General features: G+C 31.8%; 1 protein-coding gene across 1 annotated transcript in view; it reads left to right on the forward strand.

The window, feature by feature from the left end:
* LOC118185921 (pituitary homeobox x-like) overlaps positions 1-22,259 on the forward strand; it is a 127,479-nt gene that overhangs the window by 25,269 nt on the left and 79,951 nt on the right. Inside the window, exon 2 of the mRNA XM_035355888.2 lies at positions 18,260-18,495. Coding sequence (XP_035211779.1) covers positions 18,260-18,495 — 236 coding nt within the window. The remainder of the gene's footprint in view (positions 1-18,259; positions 18,496-22,259) is intronic.

Raw genomic sequence — 22,259 nt, forward strand, 5'->3', positions numbered from 1 at the left:
TTAAAAAAAGCCCCCTTGGACGTAATTTAAAATCTGAATCCTTTCAGAAATTTTTCGTTTATTTTTCTTTTAGAAAAGAGACATGTAGTTGCTCTAACTTTCATTTGCAGTGAAATTATTTTTATTTGCAATATTTCAACTGCAGTAAACACTTACAAAACAGGGAAAACGTTAATTTTTAATTTTTTTTTTTTTAATTTTGTGTGTGTGTTACTAATGAAACATAACAGGCTTGCAAAGTATGAAAGATAATATATACTTTCAGCTTTTAATTCGAAATACTGCCGCATCAATATAATAATAAACTTTACCTTTTGTAGGAGCTACTGAAATAGATTAGCATCTCTATTTTGACTATCTAAACTATCTTTTACTGATCTTGACTATGTCTGAAAATTGCATCTGGCCCTGTTCCAGATTCTGCATTGAAATTGCCAAAACAAACCAAAAAGTTCGGATGCTAAATCCATACGCAGAACTTGCACTCGAGAGGGCCATTTGGCGAAGGCAAAACGACTCAATTATATCGCCAACCTCCTCTCTCTCCCTCTTAATAAACAACGCAAACACTTAACATAAGCTACCGTACATCACCGTCTTGGAAGTAAAAAATATATATATATATATTCCCAAAATCCGAAGTCTAGCTTACCCCAAATCCTCCTGGTTAGGTAATTAAAACTTTAATGAGCTTTAGCACGGATTAGGACGCCTCGTTTTGCCATATCAATTACAGCGATGAAGGAGCCAAGATGGCACGCCGGGGGAAACGATAAGGGGGGTTATAATATACTGAAAAGGATTTGACTCGGAATCGTTGAAGCTTTAAAAATTAAGTTTTGGAAAAGTTTCGGAAGATTTCGGAGGCTGTTTGCTTCGAATGGATGGTACATTCTTTCTTTTCTTTTCCTTTTCCTTTTTTAAGTGTAAGTTATTTCAGAAGTTGGGCTTGGATACTTAAAGTTCAATTTCCGTGAACAGAAAATTTCTGCCATGTTTACAGAAACTATATTTCATCTTCAGTTTTGCGTGGGTTACGTGCATGGTATTCCACTGGATCTTTTCTGTATGCATAAATGTTATATAAATTTGCAAGTGTTAGTAACAGAAAAAATATTAATGTCTAATTTTCACAGGCTTTCATAACAGAAAGAAATTAAATGCAAAAATAAATGCGTTCTTTTAAGTAAGTTTAACTAAATTCGTTTAGGAATCATGAATTTTAATTATGAATAGGAATTATGAATTGAACTGCAGAAATATTAATCTTTGAGTATGAATAGAATGTAGTTTTCCAAAAACATAATAAGCAATTAAATAAATAAAAAAAGGAAAAATACAACCATAAGGTTTTATTCAAAATTTTAAATTATATTCTGAATGTTAGATAGTATATAAATAACAAAAACGATATTTGCATTCATAGCCGGAGTAATAACTTTTATTATGCAGTTTATTTTGAAAATTTCGTCTGTGAGCAAGTTTTTAATTTAAGCATTACTTCCATACCATTTGAACGCTTCTACAACTGAAGCTTCTCCAGAAAGACTGCAGGTATGAATTTTTTCTTCTGGAGAAACTTTCTTAATCTATATTGCTGAAATGATTTTTAAGATAAATTATGCATAGAAGTAGAGGTTCTGACATATTTTACGCATTAAAAGAACTTAAAACACATGCTACACTGTACTGATTTTCCTATTAGTGAACAGGATTGACAAAAGAAGATTTGGGTTTCGTTAAACTTGAAAACTCTTTGAAAAATCTTTGCCGTCACCAGCAGTAGCTTCATTTTCAGACAGGGCTTTATCTTTTTATCTTTTATCTTGATAGGGTATTTAATTAGGCATTTATTCATTTAGAATAATACAAGAAATGCACTAATTTTAAGGAAAAGAAATTTTCAAACTTTTTTATTTGTAGAGGCGGAAAATAAGAGGAGGGATGTAAAACGAGTGGTTTATAAGAACAAAAAATGCTATAAATTCTCTTCCTTTTTAAGGACAAGATTTCCAGGAATTCATGTATCACAGTTTGAGAACTATTTATTTCATAAAGATTCTCTTAACACTAATTCAAACCAATGAATTAGACAAAACATATATTTGAGTCAAAGCATATTCGTAGTCAAAACATATTGATATTTCTGATACGGCAATGAAAAATAATCAAATGAGATCTTTTTACCAAAAATGATGCAAATATGAGAAACTTTTTACCTTATGTACTTACAGTTTAAAATCACTAATTTATTTCTACACATCTGTGGTACTGATTTATAATGAAAGTCTGATTCCACCTGTGCCAATGCACTGTATGCGCTCAAAATTCTATAGGCATCAACTACAGGACATCGACGTTTATCAATGTCTCCAAGCAATTATAAGGAGAATAAATTAAATCCTATTGATAATGTAATAGTACAGACATTATTATTTCACATACGGTTACATTTGTAACTATTTAATTCATTACGCATGATGATAATTAACTATTCCTGTAGTCAAAGAGAATGTATATTTATTGCTGTTTTTTATTTCGGAATTATTTTTTATTGAAAGATATTAGCACTTGATAACACATTCCTTCAACTCCCTTTGCTTTCACTTTAAGTGCTGAATTGAACTTGCATTAATTTAGATAATTTGATGGTAAGCATTACATATGTATTACATATGATAATACATTTTCATTAGCTAGTAAAAGAAGAATTATTTTGTGCAGCTGAACCAACTGAACCAACAGCGTCAGATAACAGAACTTATTTTTGCCACTAAAAGCAACAGTGATATATAAAAGTAAATTATTTTTTGCCTATTACTTGTATTGAAAATGATAACAGAAAATGAAAACTAAAGTAACAAATATAAATAAATAACTAAATCTAAGTACATATAATATATTTAGATTTAGTTATTTATTTATATTTTTTACATATAATGTAAAAATTACCGATTGCAGCCTAAAACTCATAAAGTTTACCATTAAATTTTCAGATAGCTTAAAAATAATTGAAAATTATATAACTCATGAGATTAAAAAAAAAAAATAAAAGATTGCGATTTGATCTCGGCATGTAGATTTCAGTTTAACGCCGAAAATAATTTCAACCTAGGCAAATACAACAGGCTCGCTATAGGACATCGTATGTACTTCATGCAACGAGTTTGATAATTAATTTTTGTACGTAAAATGCGCATTTCTTGGAGCGATTTACTTCTATGTGATAGCCTTGATTCTTGGCTATAGATTTGACTCAAATTTTTCATGAAAGTAAGCTTTTTCTTAGACGTTTTTCAAAGCCTGTTTATCATTCTTGGATACCATTTCTCTAAGGCTAATCCAAAGCGCAAAATACCATAGGAGAAGCAATACTCACCAGCGGCCGAAGGGTGAAGTGGCTGAACACTGATAGCTCAGTCGGTGGTTCGAACTCGAATTTTGTATGGCGAATTTTGTATTATCGGCCTACCAGCGGCCGAGCACTAAATCGCTGAACACTGGTAGTTTGCTCTGAGGTTCGAATCCGGTAAACAGGCTGGCTGCATGGGTGTTTCTGTGGTTTTTCCCATGTGTAAAGTGTATATGAGCCAGTTTTCCTTCGAAAGTCCTTCAAAATGGCATCCTTTCCCATAAGCAGATAACCTTTGTGTGCTTTGCGATAATTAAATAAACCAAACCATAGGAGAAGCGTCAGGCGATCTACAGGTGTTTCGTTAATTGAAATTTCACAGGTGTTTTGTTAAATGAATTATAAGATTCACTCAAGTTTATTTTATTTCAATTTTTGTTTCTTTCTTTACTAAATAAATGACAGTTGACTTGAACATGTGACTAGAGGCTTTGTTCATATGAAGCTGATCTTTACTGATGTCTTTTCCATATAAGGCTGTAATTTCTTCAAAAAATTTTCTGAAAAATTCTGCAGATAGGGCATTAATTTTAGCTGTACTTAAGATTTTTGGGAATTTTAATTTATTGAATTTGAATTTTAACTTGTAGTAGGATCTTGCAGTTATCCCTTGGGAACGTTTCCTTACGCTAATGAAGCTATTTCTTAAGTAATTTTCGTCAAACGAGTAAGAAAAAATGATCGCCTTTTATTACAGCCATCAGGCCTCATCGAGTGTTATGACGAATTTTCGTTTACATTTTTCAGCAACTATGCGTTTTTCATATAATTTTCCACAGTTTGTATGACTTTCAGCAGTATGTTTATGCAAAAGCAGGTGAATTTTAGGTTTAAACAGCTTTTCTTTTACTCACAATGCAGAAGACTTCCCCAGTTCGATGTAATGGATCGTTAAGTCGGTGGATTTTCTTTCAAGATCAGAGACTTCACTTTTTTTTTTATATTTACTTCAGTTTGAGGTGTTTTAGAATGCGATTTTGCGGCTTTTTATGTTGAGTCCAAAGAGGCTTTGTCCCTGAGGGACTATTGTTTCCGTTTTGACATCTTTAAAAGGCTATCCCTTTACAAACTATTGCCAGCAAATATTATCGCCCTGTATTATATTTGAAGAAATAAAATAATGAAGAAATCTGCATAAATGCATGCATGTTTCTCGCATAGTGATAAAACAACGTTATTTACAACCATTAAACTTTGAATGACGTAATTCTACTGCAAATATAGGCATCTGGAAGCCCAAATTTGAAATTTGGAATTTGTTTTATTATCGATTTCATATTTTATAAAACTTTAACGAATTTCTGATTAACAAACTCAAGAATTTAAAAGCGAGCAATGACAACGTTGTATAGAAGAAGCATTTTTATCTCCAACGCATGAGACTGTGTATCGGAAATTCTAAAGATATGCTCAATTTAAAATTATTTTGCGATATTGCTCTTGAACCGAATTTTGTGGTTTAAGTGCGAAGAACATGATATTTAACAAATAAAGGTAACACATAAAACGTCCCTTTGGACGTAATTTAAAATCTGAAATCTTTCAGATTTTTTTTAAAATTAAATTTTATTTTTTTAATTTTTACCCTCACTTACCTCACCGATTTTCCCTGTCGGATTTGATGTGCTAAAAATGTTCTTTAAAATGCAGGAACTTCGATTTTTACCCCCTTTACAATTTGTTGGTACGAATATTTTTTCTCGAAAAGTGCATTTACATAACCTTCGAGCCATCTATCAATTTTAGAAACTATTTCTAACATAAATATCTTATTCTGCATTTCGCTCGAAACAAAACATTAGCAGAAAATTATATTGAAAATACCAAACTTTGAAATCTCGAAATGCTAACTGGAAAATGTAAATAGAAGATAATATGTAAATAGAATGTAAATAGAAGTCCGAACTACCTTTTCTAATTTAAGAACTAATCCCCTTCTAAAATTAATGAAATAGAGCATAAAATCTTGTATCTAAAATGGCAAAGACAAATAATAAAAAAACAATTGGAACATTAATGGCAAACTTTGTGAAATGCTAGACTGTAATCTGAAGTCTTCAAATCGCAATTTTCTTTTATTTTATTACTCTCTATGCGCATGAAATAGAAGAGAATAATTTATTCATGGTTAAAATTTTAAGCAGCTCAGAACTATATATATATAAAAAAAAAAAAAAAAAAAAAAAAAAAATCTGAAATGTTTCAGATTTTAAATTACGTCCAAAGAGGCGTTTTTTAACATTTTGTGTGTTACCTTTCTTTATTAAATATTATGTTCCTCGCACTTAAACCATAAGATCCAGTGCAACAGCAATATCGCAAAATAGTTTTAAAACGAGTATATCTTTAGAATTTTCGATACAGAGACTCACGCGCTGGAGATAAAAATGTTTTTTCTGCACAACGTTGCCATTGCTCGCTTTGAAATCCTTGAGTTTGTTAATCAAAAATTCGTCAAAGTTTTAAAAAATAGGAAATCGATCATAAAACAAATTTCAAATTTCAAATTTGGTCTTCCACATGCTCATATTCGTTGGAGGATTACGTTATTCAAAATTCGATGACTCTATGTACCGTAGTTTTATCACAATACGAGAAATGTACATACATTTATGCAGATTTTTCATTATTTAATTTCTTCAAATATAATGCAGGACTCTAACATTTTGTGGCAACAGTTTGAAAAGTGAACCGACGTTTATGAGTCCGACGCAAAATCGCAAAACGAAAACAATAGTCCTTCAGGGACAAAACCCCTTTGGACTAAAAAAAAAAAAAAAGTTAAACATCCTTTTCTGGTACCGCTAGTTTTTATGAAATGAAAGCTTCTAATCTAAACCGCAACAGCAACTTTTCTGATCTTTCTCCCCCTTCTTCCATTTGAAAAATCTACTTAGGTCTTAAAATCATAAACATCCTTCTACAATGGTGTAAAAAAATTAAGATAATTTGCAAATAATGTCTATTTTTTCTAAATGTACTGAACAAAAGGTACTAATTACTCCGCTGAAGATATGCAGACATTCAGAGTCAAATACGTAAGCGTATACGAGCGTAGGTGCTGAGCTGGGATTGTGATATAGAGGATATAAGCGCACGAGAGGTTTTCGACGCTTTCTGTGTTTGTATTCCTTTGCGACATTCGTTGTATTTCTCCCAAGCTTTGGATAAAATTTATGAGGTCTCAAGTAAAATAAATAACCAGGAGCCTACGGATCACGGAATGAGATGGCGAATTGTCGGTAAATTGGAGGCGGGCCAATCATAAACACAAGTGGCTACAGAGCTCAATGCAACGTCCAGTGTAATCTGCAATTTGAAGAAACCGTTTCAGGACACTGAATCTATATCGAGAAGATTTGGACGATGTCCACCAAGATCCACAACGGCGAATGACGATCGTTATTTAGCACTTTCACCGCGGTTATTTAGTACTTTCACATGGTTCTGACTAATTAAATTTGTTACCTTTTCCCTTGTATGATCCAAGACGTAAAGTTCATCTAACGAAATTATTTCTAGTTCTAACTTTCCGCCCTTCGTTTTTTGTCTATAGTAAATTTTAAAATCTTTTGAATAATCCCTTCAAACTTCTATGCAGCTCCTGATAGGCTGCATAACCCAAGTAGCTCTTGGAAGCGAAAAAACTCATTCTGTGTTTCTTAGATATTGAATGATGTATGTATGAGATGGTCACCCAATAATTAAAACAAAATCTATTGTGTGCACCACGTGATTTCCTTGCACGGAATATTAAATTATACGCAATTTTTCCTGTACTTCAATTAAATTTATTGAATTCTATCTCGTGGATAGCGTATGAACCCCAATAGAACAAATACACTGTTTAAAATTCAATATATTTATTTACCATAGCGACAATCTGGCGTTAGGTTAACTTAACAGAGTCACATCTCATTCATTTTATAACTCAGAATACACAAAATTTATATCATCTGAAGAGCTGTCTAATCGATGCCACATGTTCTATTCAAATACTATAATAAATCTAAAACGATATGTAAAAGAAATTAAACAAATGAAAAAGAAACAGATTTTCACACACGATTCAGCGTAACATACCTAATGCTCGTGCGCTAATCGTAACCATTCTCATCTGTCCGAGATAGACTGGCGATAATATTTGCAGCTAATACGAAACACTTATTTCCTCGAATGTCGTTAGAGATTTATTTCTCATTGAATTAATTCAGTACTCACTTCGCGGCAAAGCCAAAATACAAAATACAAAAACTTAAACTAGCTTCATTAAAAATTGAAAGATATAGAAAAATATAAAACACAAAATACAGTTAAAACAATTTAAAAACATAAAATTAGAGTTTCTGTGCAAAAAGAAGCAATTCGGCCAGCAGACAAAAAGGCAGATTTTTCGGTGCAAAAAAACTAAAAGTTTCTTTTTGGACCCACTCGGCAAAAAGATACTGAAGGCGTAGAAACTGACTGAATTTGTTGTGGACGCTATGCCGAGTCAATATGTGGAATAATTTAATAACTTAAATCATAATTCCAGAATGGATTAAGCATGCTGCTATGAAAAAAAAAAAAAAAAAAAAAGAGGCTTAGCCGCACTTTAACAACTTTTAAATTGTTGATAAGTCTACAAATATAACATGGAAGTTAACTAAAGGCATAAAAACCTTAACGGGAAGATAAGAACAATATAATTCAATCATTTTTTAGGCAAAAAATGCCCAATTTACCAACATGTAAGAACAGAAAAACTGAGCTCAAGGAGTCGAGTAACAGAGTGGGTATATACGAATATATCAAATGTACATTATATATATTATATATTTATATACTTTTGGTGGGCCGATTGCAACCAAAAAGGGAGGTGCACATCTATATGTCATAGCAGTCCCACATACAAAATTTCAACTTTCCGAGGCTATTCGTTTTTGGGTTATGCGAGGTACATATATACAAATGCAAGTTCAGACGCAACGGAAAAATCTTTTCTGAATCCATTTTAAATCAGTTTTATAATTCTTTTGGGGAAAAAGAATCCTTTGTTCAGTCCTTCCGTACAGATATCACGCAAAAACATCGTTAAATTGCATTCGATAGCGGTCAAAATGGATATTTTTGTTGAAATATGGTACCCGGAATTTTTCGTGATTATAATATTTCCTTTACTTCTTACAAGGAAGTAAAAAAGCTAATGTGTACACCACATGACTTCCTTGTACGGAATATTAAATTATACGCATATTTTCCTGCATTTCATTTAAACTTATTTCCTTTAATTTTATTACAGATATATTTCTAATTCAATTAATTCAGTTCTCATTTCGAGGCAATGCAAAAATACATATAAACTCAAAATATTTTCATTAAAAATTGAAAGATATAGGAAAACATAAAACTCCAAGCACAGTTAAAACAATTTTTGCAATTAAAATTACAGTTTCTACGTAAAAAGAAGCAGTTCGGCCAGCATGCAAAATGGCAGACTTTTTCGGTGCACAAAACTGAAAATTTACTTTTGATCTAACTTTGGCAAAAAGGCAATGAAGGCGTACAAACTGACTGAATTTATTGTGGGTGCTATGCTGAGTCAATATATGGGATAATTTAATATGTTAAATGATAATTCCAAAACGGATTAAGCATGATTTAATTCGCAATAATAAAAGAAGGCGTTATCTTGGTTGATGCGAAGCTTAGTTTCTCTAGATTAGCAACAAATCCACTATTCTGCTACGTTTCAAATGCAAACAAATATGGCTGCTATAGTAAAAATAATTAGGCTTAGCCGCACTTAAACAACTTTTATATTGTTGATAATTCTACAAATATTGCATGCATATTTACTAAAGGCATAAAAACTTTAACCGGAAGATAAGAGCAACATAATTCAATCATTTTTAAAGCAAAAAATGCTCAATTTACCAACATATAAGAATATAAAAACTGAGCTCACTAAGCCGAGTAAAAGAATGGGTATATACTATATACAATTTTGGTGCGGCCGATTGCAACAAAAAAGGGAGGTGCACATCTACATGTTATAGCAGTCCCACCTACAAAATTTTAATGTTGTGAGGCTGTTGGTTTTGGAGTTATGCGAGATACATACATACAAATGTACGTACGGACACCACGAAATATCTTTTCTGAATCCATTTTAAATCAGTTTTATAATTTGTTTGGGGAAAAAGAGTCCTTTATTCGGTCCTTTCGTACAGATATCATGCAAAAACACATTTAAATTGCGTTAGATAGCAGTTAAAATGGATGTTTTCGTTGAAATATGGTAACCGGAATTTTTTGTGATTACAATACTTCCTTTACCTCGTACAAGGAAGTAAAAATGGAAAACAATCTGTTTCTTTTGTGTAAATCCGAAGCTGTGAAAGTCATTCATGCTTTATAATTTGCAGCAAGTCACAGGAATATTCCTTGCATTTTTCAAGTATTGACGCTTAGCAGATTTTTCCAATAATTAATATTTTCCCACATTTCAGTTCCTGTCAAGTTAGCTCAAATTAAAAGAATAATCTTTTGTTTTAGAAATTCTCCTTCAAAAAATTTTTCAGAAGTTTTATCCTGTATTAATTTGCTAAAATCTCCTGTCATAAAATAGTTAAATACTCCTTTATTCAAAAGTTCGTGGAAAGTCATGGATTCCAACAGTTCCAACAGTTGAATTTAGATGTGAAAAGTTTAGTTTGGTTTATTTGATTATGGCAAGCACTCGAGGGCTTCCTTTGCCTTAGGGAAGGGATGCTTTTGTGGAGGACTTTTTATGAGAAACTGGCTCGCATACGCGTTACACATGGAAGAAACAACGGAAACTCCTATGCAGCTAGCCCGTTGACGGGATTCGAACTGGACTGAACTAACAGTGTTCATCGACTTTATCGCTTGCTCGTTGGTGGACCAGGTGGGAAAGAATGTTAGTAGATTCTGTATAAAAGAAATGTATTCACAACATGGGGGACACCGTATTCCGTGATACATTGAAAACAAAGTTAGAGCGTCTTTCAACCATTCGGTACATCGCCGCCCTTTCAGCAAATGGTACTTGAGCAAAAAAGTTTGGATTGTTTCTTTGTTCACAAGAAAATGCCTTTTATCACAGAAATACCTTTTTTTTTGTGGGAGAGGGGGTCAGATTTTTCATTTAATGACCTCCTTGTAATCTCTAATCGAGATAATTTTACAAGATCAAAATTATCAGACAATTCAAGCTATCTAAAATGACGTTACGGTCAGTCCCTACACGCACCAACAAAGGGATTTTACCTACACTTAAGGGAATTTCAGAAAGCTGGAACTGGTAATTTTTTTTTTTTTTTTTTTTTTTTTTTTTTTTTTTTTTTTTGCTATGAATATTACTTTGGAGATGGCTAAGTAATAATGCTTTTGCATTTCATATACTACTGTTCTGTAAAATTTTTCGAGAAATTTTTTAACATAATAATAAATTATTATTCAGACATAAAATTTGCCATATCGTTTGATATCAGCTGGAATGTCAAAAACGTATCTTCTCGAATTAATTCAACATATAAATCATGTCATGCTGTTTCTTAAATCATCCAGCTATCTAATTTATTGCTTACGAAATTAGTATAATCTTATTTTTCAGAAAATTTATCATGCGTGAGCTTTTAAAATCAGGCCAGTATTTGGAAAATCAGCCTAAGTCGCTGAACAGTGGCAGTTCAGTCCGGGGCTCAAATCCCGGAGAACGGGTTGACTGTATGGGCGTGTTCGTGGTTTTCCCCATGTGTAACGTGTATACGAGCCAGATTCCCTTACAAAGTCCTCCACGAAGGCATGCCTCCTTCAAGGCAGATAGCCCTAGTGTGCTTTGCCGTAATCAAAGAAATCAAACCAAATCAAAACCTAGAGCGCATTATATGATACCTGTATTTATGAAAGGCAGTCATTATTGCATTTTGCTGTATTTATATTTATAAAATTCCATAATCCCTGTATTTTATGAATACAATTTTTAAAATTCGATGTGCACGCAAACGCGGAGGTTGAAGCTGAAAAACCTCTTCTCTCTTCTCCTAGATCATTATCTGCAAAACTTCCCTATTCTTCCGCTTATATAAAATCCGCAGCTACTAACATGAATCGGGAGTTGACGGATTAGTGCAAAGAACTAGAAACCGCCTTTGGTAAATGTTGCCGAAATGAGAAACATGAGTTTCAATTTATTTTCCGCTCACCCTTGGAATAGCGGAATTTCAATGCTTCCACTCGGCGAAAAATCAGTATTTTGAAGTTTCGAGAAGTTTATTCTTCAAATTAGTAAATCTTTTATTAATTAACAAACAGAACGGTTTAAAAGCAATAATACCGTTCTTAATAATTTAAAACTTTATGTAATTTTTTTGAAAAACGGTTGTTCCTAGAGCCATCAAATTTTGAATAACGTAATCCTCTACCCGAACATGGGCAAAAATTTTACATATTTGGTAATGTATCTGATTAATATAATTTAAAACCCATTTAATTTGTATTTTTTTTTAATTCATAAAATGTGTGTCTAACCCAATAGGTAACGTAAGAGGTTTTTTTTTTATTTATTTTTTATTTTTTTATTTTATTTTATTTATTTATTTATTTTTTTTTTTTTAGTCTTACTTTTCTGCAATCAAAAAGAAACTGAAATTTTTATAAACCCTTCTTTTGAGGTGTTAAACTGAGACCTGATGTCTTCCGATTCCCACTTTCTTATCACCTTTCCCTTCTCACCACACCCAGCTGTAACTGAGGTGTGGGGAGGAGTGGAAGGTAGTATAAATCGTATTTGATTTAGCCCCAATTATGATCCTATTTTCTTAGCATGGGAATGCACACTTTATTGGAATTTAGACAGGTCAAAGGTTTTTCTCCATGCTAAATAAATAATCATTGTCTTTGCTTGTAACAATAAAAGCACCTCATAAGAGTTTTCTCAAATCAATTTGCAAATACTCTAGTGAAAAGTTCAGTTGCCAAAAACAAATATCAGATCTTTAAGAAGTATTAGATCTTTTTTACAGTTTCATCTTATTATTATGAGGAAAAACATATTCCTTTTATGCGAAAAAGTGTACCTTATGCTGTGTTATATAACAACATATCCTGTTCTAAAGCTCAAGGAAGCAGCCCTTTCTACTGCATTACAGGTAGCAAAAGTCATGTGTAATTTTTATCAATGGACTTGTGCGAAGAGAATTTCTGGGCTGTTCATTGTTATAAAAGAAGAGTGACTGGGTATGCGCACTTTTCTCATTGCTATGGTTCACCATTTTAAACTGGAATAAAAAAGTTTTGATGATGTTTAATATTGTAACAAAGGTTATGAAGACGTATGGAAATGCATTTTCTGGTGGTTTTGATCTTTACTTCGTGTTGGAATGTCTTCATTTCATCGCCGTCTAAATGCTGAAATAGGAGCTTCAGTTCTCGGCTTATTACTTTATCGATAACTCATAATGTTATGTTACCATTTCCAAATCTACGGCGAAACTTAGTAATTTGATCATTTGTATACTTATATCTCATTTGCATTGCTGTTTCCGCCGCCTAGCCGGTATAGTGGTTAGGCAAGTTCACTGCGGTAACGACCGGCCCGGGCTCGAATCCCAAAGAATGCATGGTTGTAACTGTCCGTTTCTTCATAGGAGCCACATGGGGCCGTCTGTTAGGGTGACATTCACAGTAAAATGGCCATCACTTCCGCCGTTAGGAGTAACCAATGCTGAATAGGCAAATGCCCACCCTTTGATTTAAAAAAAAAAAAAAAAAAAAATGTGTTTTTTTTTTTTCTTTTTTTTCTTCAATAATCTATTTATTTCGCTCTGGGACAAGTAAATAAGCACAAAACTATTTGAATTTCATTCTGTTCCTCAACTCATTCCTTAAGAAAGCTTTGTTGGCTCATTTTATAAAGAATTATCTTATTACGCGTCCTTGAATATTTTTAGAAGACTTACAAAATAATCTTTAAGTAGAAAAATAATTTCATTTTTATAAGCTTTGCAAACAATTCATCGTTCTGCATGATTTTTTCTCATCATAAGAAGCTTTCGATCTGTTATCATTACTGTTATCATTCAAAATAACAGTATGTTTTGAAAGATATCATTGAAAAATGTAGCTTATCCATGTACATCTAAACATTCTTTATACTAATGTATGCTTTCAAAATTACTGTATTAAAAGATTTTAAACTTAAAATGTATTGCATCATTGATTTTATATTTTTAACTGTTAATATAGTAGCGAGATATGAAAAAAGCTATTAGAATCAATTAAAGAACTTTTAGTCCAACATTCCTAAAAAAAAAATTGGAGAAGAAATGAAATTTATGGGCATTTAGTTGAAATTTTGTTCATTTATATATCAAGTACACCTAAAATCTAAAGTATGTATCGCACGACGCAAACATTTAAAGTAATGAAACAACGAGTGATCTTTTTTCAAGTAATATTTCAGCTTCGTTTTGATCATTAATTGCAGCATATATATCCACTGTATATTAAACTTTTATCAGAAATTGGAAAGATTCATTTTTATACATAACTTTTTTCAATTATTTTTTAATGCATTTTGCAAAGCAAGAAAATAGAGTCTAAGGCCTCAAAGAAGAATCTGTTATTAAAAATGTTAAAAAAATTATTAAAAAAATCTGAAATCTTTCAGATTTTAGCGATCGCCCAAAAAAAAGGTTGCTAAGGTTTTTTTTTTTTTTTTCTTCTTTTTTCTACTCTCTCTGAGCTCGCAGTTACCAGTCTGCTGCCCCTTCTAACTTATTTCTTTGTGTCTTTTTAGCTTTATTATTAAGCATCACAATTTAACAGAAACATAGTAAAAATTTTAAAAGCAGCAATGTCTTTTCCCACTTAAACGTTCAGTTTTCTAAATAAAAAGGCTTGCAAACTTTTTTTTTTTTTTTACTTTTCGTTATGAACTTTTTGCGTGTTAACTTTATTTATTAAATATCACCTTCTTCGAACTTATAGAAAATTCAGTTCAACAGCAAAATCGTAAAATATTCAAAAATAGCATATCGTTAGAATTTTTGACAGACAGTCGCGTTCTGAGAGATAAAAATGTTTTATTCCATAGAGTGTTGCCATTGCTCTCTTTCAAATCATTGACTTTGTTAATCAATATTCATTAAACTTTTATAAAACATGAAATAAGTAATAAAATATATAACATCATTCTATGAAAATATTAAATATTTTTAATTAGATAATAAATTTAATGCATTTTTATTATATGAATCAATCTGATTCAAAAGTAAGGAGCGAATGTTCTTAAGAACTCGTCTGTTGTTTTAAAATAGCCTTGTTTTTAAAGATATTATATTTTGCCCATAAAGATCTTACATTTTCCCGAATGGTATCATATTCGAATGGAAAGTGAAACGACGCATTTATAGTAAATTCCATTTCGCAACCAATAGCCCTTTTGGGCTAATAAAAGAAATGAAGTCTCATTTTTGTAATCATATTTCAATTTAGCACTTGTAATAGTTTTAAGCTCGAGAGTTACGATAAGCCTATTACTTTAAGAATTAATCTAAAATGTATGTGGTAATTCAAAAACCAAATATTCTTCATGACAAAACTCGGGACAATTATATGCAATGTTGATTTAAATTCTATATAAAGGCTACAACATTGTGATCGTTTACTTCGCTAAAACTGCAGTCTTAAATGGACTTTTCATATCTCTTGCAGATAGGTAGAAGCGCTTTCCATAACATGTTTCGTGGGATACTGTCGGTCAAAAACAATACAGGAATAGCCACCGCCAGAGCGATAACTTTAATTCCAAATCAAAAGAATCTAATTTCGATTATTATAATTAGAACTAGTTATTTGAGGTAATAATTCCTAATAATGTAAAAATTTTGTCAGTTTCTTATGTTTCTACTTAATATAAGAATTATTTTGAATACTCCGAAAGCTGTGCTTTTACTCATAAATTAACTTTCAATCAGATCAGAGATTTCCTTTTAGCATAAAAAATTCAATTTAAATCCAGAGAAACAGTTAAAGTAAATTTTTTATGAATAAACTAATTATTACCTTTTATTTAATTGAATTACATGTGAATGCCTGAAATAATCCGAGAAATATACATAATTTACAATTTTTCTTATAATCAATATATATTATAAAAGTGTACAATGTGCGTGCCGCTAAAACTCAGAAAGGAATCCCAGTACGATCAAGAGAGTTATATGGTGTGGTAGCCTCTAAGCCCCATCCATCCAGATACCCGTTTTTACCTGAAGAGCTATTTTTGAAGATATAAGGGCTGAAATTTTCGTCCTCTAGAAATTTCTAGAACAGACCAGAACATTCGAGAGCATTCAACACATTTCAGAACATCCCGAAACATTCTGGGAAACTCTGGAACTTTCGGGAACATCCCAGATCACTGGGGAACATTCCAGAACACTCTCGAATGTTGTGGAATGATCTGGAGCATTGTGGACCATACGAAGGCTTTTTCGTGTAGGTGGGTCTACCCATTGGTAGGGGTCATATAAACCAAGATCCGTCGTGGGTTCGATCGTCAGTTTCTTATCCGCGAAGTTCAGTGAGTGAATAAAAGCAAACAGTGAAGTGTGAGTAATCAAAGTGATACAGTGACTGAATATAAATCGAAAATAAAGTGTACATAGTGTATTTCTTAATAAAAAGTTGTTTTGATTTATATTTTATAGAATGCGCAAACGTAAAAGAGAAAGCGATTTTGCCAGTTCTGGAGTAAAACGGCGAAAACAAAACAAAACAATAACAACAAAACAAACAAACCAAACAAGCAAACAAAAAAAAACAGCGAAGAAATGAAATAGTCGAAGAGCGCGAAGCAGCACTATGAGAAGTAGAGAAACCGAAGAACAACGAATTGAAGAATCCGAAATTGCGACATAGTCTTATAATAAAAGACTGCGAGCGCGAGCCACCCATGAAAATATCTCCCTACGAGGAGAGCGAACGAGGTCAAGTAAACAGTATTTCCTAGCAAATGAATCATTCCACTACGACCTGACGGAAATATATAACAAATGCAAACACGTCGCAATCCGAAAAATGGCAACATAAATTTTGCAACGCGAAATAAACTCAGTAGAGAAACACCAAGGATCTGTTGCACGAATGGAAAAATTCGATTACCACCAGTGGAAGCACCTCCGCAGGAATTTCTACATTGTATTACCAGGAAAACTTCAGAATCAAAATACTTTCTTCAAAATATAAAAGCGTACAACGCCTGCTTCCAAATGACTTCTTTCGGAAGGAGGACGAACTGCCCATTTCGCCCTACAACTACCGTTGAATATAGCAGAAGAAAAGAACGATTCCCGATCTGTAAAATTTCAAGAGTATCTGGAGGGGGTGAACCCCTAAAACAAACTAAAATTATCTTCTGAGACGAATGCACACTGGCACATGAAAAATCACTCCAAGTCATGAACAGAACATTGCAAGACTTGCGAGGAAACTCTGAAGTGATGGGAAGAGCTCTACTCATACTCTCAAACAAATACTTCCAGTTATTCCCAAGTCAACACCAGCAGATGAAATCAATGCATGCTTAAAAAATCACATCTCTGGCCACACATACAAATACTGCGTCTAACAAAAAGTATGAGAGTTGAAATATCGAAGGTTGAAACAACAGCACATTTTGCTCAAAAACTTTTACAGACTGGCGAAGGCACATATCCTACTGACCAGATGATGGACCTCCTTGAAATCAACAGTGATTTCTGCAACATAGCCACTACTGAAAATAAACTCATCGACCAAATTTATCCAAACATTGTTCCCAACTATACCAATCTGGAGTGGCTATTTCAATTTGGCAACTAAAAATAACATCACCTACGATATCAATGGAACAAGGATGGTCGTCAAACAGTTATCGAATAACATCACGGAAGTCGAACTTATGACTGGAAAGACAAAAGAGACAGTATTTATCCCCAGAATACTATAGATGTCTACTGAAATGCCATTCCAGTTTAAAGGCTGCAATTTTCAATCAAATTAGCCTGTAGCTTACAACTAACAAAGATCAATGATAAACTTTAAAACACTGCAGCATCAACCTGAAAGACTCCTGCTTTACTCATGGTCAGCTATATGTAGCTTGCTCTAGAGTAGAAAACTCGATAAATTTGTACATGTAAAATGCCCCGGATAACAAAAGGAAAAATCTTGTTTATAAACAAGTATTGTAAATAGTTAGAATATGGTTTCAGTAACAAAAAATTACCTCTCATATTTTAAAGTTTATCCTTTTATTTCAGCTACCACCCAATCTCATATCAATTCCCCGCACGAAGCCGGGTACCCCATCTAGTAAAAGTAATAAAATATACCGTAGATTTCTTTTGTTTTTAGGGTTTTTACAAATGTGCTATAAAACGTATTTTATTCATGCATCTAGCAAATAATGTGTATTTTACATCCAGAACATGTCTGATGATGAATTATAACGCTATTTTTTTTAAAAAAATTACATGGAAAATAAACTAAATAAAGATAAAATGAAATGTTTTATGAGCATTAATTTTTAAAATGTTTTAGAATTTGAAAGAAAAAAAATATTATTTATGCCTTCATAATTTTTATCAATATTTTCACACTTTGTAAAGGATTCAGAATCATCACAATTCAGTATTCTACAAATTTAGGAACATTTATGTCCTGTACTGTCAAAATTAAAAGTTGGATGCAATTCTGAATCTCTGTGACTCTAAGAATTCATTTTCACAAGATAAATTATTAAGTCTTTCAGTTAATGCATGCTTATACTAAAAGTATCTTATATTTTGTTTATTGCAGACGGCGGCTCACTCCACGAGAAGCCGAGCCAAAGCGGGACGACCGCCGATTCCCCTGCGGACAACTCCGCTGACGACGATCCGAAAAAGAAGAAGCGTCAGCGGCGTCAAAGGACCCATTTCACGAGCCAGCAGCTTCAAGAACTCGAAGCTACATTCGCTAGGAACAGGTATCCGGACATGTCCACCAGGGAGGAGATTGCCATGTGGACCAACCTCACAGAAGCCAGAGTCAGAGTGAGTATGCTGCTTCAATTTCTCCTCTACCCAAGTTACCGTATTACCGCAATGAAGTGAATCAGTTGTTTGCGAGTCTCTTCAATATTCTAAACCTTCTTGTTTTGAGCCTGTACGAACACTTCTCTTAAGGTCTTGGAATGAGGTATAGCCAACTCCCTTATGATGGAAAATATACTAACGTTGTTTCCATTCGTTCTTTTACACAAAGCTGTAGGAGCTGTAGGAGTTAGCCACGTCTAAAAACTTTTTATAATCTATGTTTAAGTCTGTAAGGAAGATTATATTTTGTGCTTGGATAATAAAAGCAGTTTTCAAAATAATTAGGGGCGAGGGAAAAACTTTCATTGTGCAATCTTCCAGGCTAACACGTTAGAAATGCCAGTACTTTAAGCATTAAGTAAACAGAAATAATTCTTCCTGTTGCCAACTGATAAGACTAAACTTTGACCGGAAATAAAATTAAAACTCAAAAGAAGAAAAAAAAAATTCAAAAGAAGAATTTTAATTTTCCGGCATTTATTTTTCTAAAATAAATTGGTGAAAAAATTGACAAAAAGAAAAGAAATTTACAAAAGTTTGCAATCTGAAGTTTCATCATTATCATTAAATTTCACTTTTAATGCAGACGATTGTGATATGGAATTCGATATTTTGCAATTGACATATTGTATATAATGATTTTATTTATAACGCTAATGGTATAAAACAATACTTTTTCCAAACTATTATTAAGAAACACAGGTAAAAATAATTTTAAAATTATTTTACTTTGTTTCGCTGCATATTTATGAGCAAGAAAAAAAAATAATGTTATTTTTATTCAACTAAAAACTTGGTTAAGCATTCTTTTGTAATGTTCCCCACTGATGGTGCTACGCTTATAATGTTTTATCTATATTGTTTCACATTAATTTACTCTTTTATAATGATTCTTTACTTTCCTTGATAAATTTTCCATTTTGGTTATTATGAGTCATATTATAGCGAATTGTTAAACTGTTACTTAACATGTCACATAATAAAAGAGGAAGTGTTAAATTTTTCTTTAGAAGTATAATTCTTCATGTGCGTTTTGTTTTTTGTTTATATTAAAGTAGATTTCTTAAATTACTTTCGTCAAAGGATTTCTTATTCCTTTCTCAGACTTTTTTCTCAATAGGCTGTAGAGTTCCTCACTTTGTAATCTAGTAGGTTGCTGTTAGAAGTGAAGAATCTTAAGAACTGATAAGCGAATAATCGCTTGAGTCCGTATGACAGGAAACAACAAGATAGAAGAGTAAACTAGCCCTTTATTATTCCAACTAAAGTTTAACAAAACTCCGTCTTGGAGTGTACAATAAAGCCGACATTTCGTCTTTGAACTTAAGAGACTAAGAATAATACTAAACTAATCTAAACTAAAGAGGTATAGCCGAAGCTATCAAAATTCTAACAGTTGGCCACTTAACGTTAATAGACTGCGAAGCTATCAAGGGCCTAAAGTACGGCCGAGCGTGATAATAGCTTACGAGAAAATAGCCTAAAAAGGCGGACGCGTGCAGCCAGAATACCTGATATCTCTTTCTCCAAGCTCGAAGAACTTCGCGGTTAAATACCGCTCTTATTATGTATTCAGACGTGATTCTAAAACTACGCTCTGGCCGGGAATGTAAGTTGAAGTTAAGAATCGATAGGAAAGGAACTTAAAATTTAACTGTTAATAAAATTAACATAATTCTTACAGTGCAATTACTGCAATTCTCAGTATTTTACAGTATATTAATTAAGCTGCTTGCTCTGGTATTCTTAAGACTCGTCAAGGATTTTCGAGAAATTTATTGATAATATTATCTAAAATTAATTTTAATTTTAATTTGTTACAAATGGATATTTAAATAATCAGACATGTATTTCTTACTATTAAGTTTTGATTTGATATCCATTTTTATTTATTTGAATAAAATATTACCCTTATATATTACATATTAATTTAAATAGAAACACTAATAACGTGCTAGTAGTAAAAGCTGATATCTGATTATCTCAATCTAAAGTACTTATCACAGAAATAAAACTGATGACAGAAAAAAAATCAAAAATTAATTTACGTTTATTTAATTTTAAATTTTATATGATTGATATAATTTAGATGTTATTAATTAAATGCATACACTAAATTATTTCTAGTGCTATTGATTTACAAATATTAAAATAGTTTTTGAAATCATAACATGTCTAAAATTTAGTCGGTTTTTTCGAATTCGTTTTTTGATCATAAAAAATGAATAGCAATATAAAACTGAATTAACTTTTTGTTTATGTGGAAAAATATTTAATCTTAAGGCAATACTTATTTCTGTTATTCCAAGCCTGCCATTTTTCTTTCAGTTGTTTCGAAAACATTATAGTATCTTTGAGTGGCGTTCTGATGTTTACCCAAAGGAAGAATTTAAATAAAAAAAATAAATATAAAAAATAAAATAAAAAATAAGTAAAATACAGAAAAATACATTAAAAATTCTGAAACCTCTTAGATTTTATATTATGCACAGAGGAACTTTATTTTAACGTTTTGTATGTTACCTTTATTTATTAAATATCATGTTCTTCGCACTTAAACATAAAATTCAATTCAACAGCAATATCACAAAATATTTAAAAGAGCGTATCTTTAGAATTTCCGATACACAGTCTCGCGCCCTGGAGATAATTTTTTCATTTTCTGTACAGTGTTGCCATTACTCACTTTGAAATCGTAGTGTTTGTTAATCAAAAATTCGTTAAAGTTTTACAAAATATGAAATAGGTAATAAAACAAATTCCAAATTTGGGCTTCCAGATATCCATATTCAGGTGGAGACGTACGTTATTCAAAATTTCATGGATCTAGGTACCGTTGTTTTATCACAGTCCGAGAAACATATATACATTTATGCAGACTCTTCATTACTTAATTTCTTTAAATATAATACAGGGCTCTAATATTTGTTGGCAACAATTTAAAAAGAGATTCGCCGTTTATAGTGAATCAACGCAAAGTGCCAGAACGAAATTAATAACCCTTCTGAGGATATTGTCCTTTGGGCTAATAAATAAACATTCCTATGCTTGCTTTGAAATATGAAATTTGCATTACCAACGAGTATAGTACGTTTTCCAGGAACAATTCTTCTGATTTAGATGAAGTTACTAGAATATTATCTTGTCATCATCGATATCAATATTATTTCGAATGTAAAAAAAAAAAAAAAAAAAAAAAAAAAAAACTGATTTAAAATTTTTTAAATATTTTATAGATTTTTTTAAAGCAGTTTAGCATGTACATTTTGTACTTGATAATTTTTTTTTGAACAAGTTGATAAAGAAACACAAAGTTATTTTGTTTGCTACATTTCTTTTTTTAAATTCTTTTTTAAATTCACAATAAAAATATCTGCTGTTCCTTTCTCAGTTAACAATAATGGATCTTTTCATGCTTAAGCAATTGATAGTTATTAAGAAATTCGGGTTTGCTTTATTGAAACCATGTTCATTCACAAAAGAAATTGTTTAAATTAATTTTTGCACACATTGTAGGATATTTTTCGGAAATTTTTTCACGAATTTTGCTTACTCGGAAAAATTAACTACCACACAACAATGTTCGATATTTTGTTCAGTTTTAATTCTGTTTAGTAGTCGTACGAGTTTCTGAACTTTTCGCATGGCAAAGCTATATGTTTTATTCAAACAAACGCTATTTGATTTTAATCTGTGTTTTATTCAAACAAACGCTATTTGAT

Source organism: Stegodyphus dumicola, chromosome 7 (assembly GCF_044657685.1).
Source record: "Stegodyphus dumicola isolate Sdum_Otavi_A_Nest chromosome 7, ASM4465768v1".
Classification (NCBI taxonomy): Eukaryota; Metazoa; Arthropoda; class Arachnida; order Araneae; family Eresidae; genus Stegodyphus; species Stegodyphus dumicola.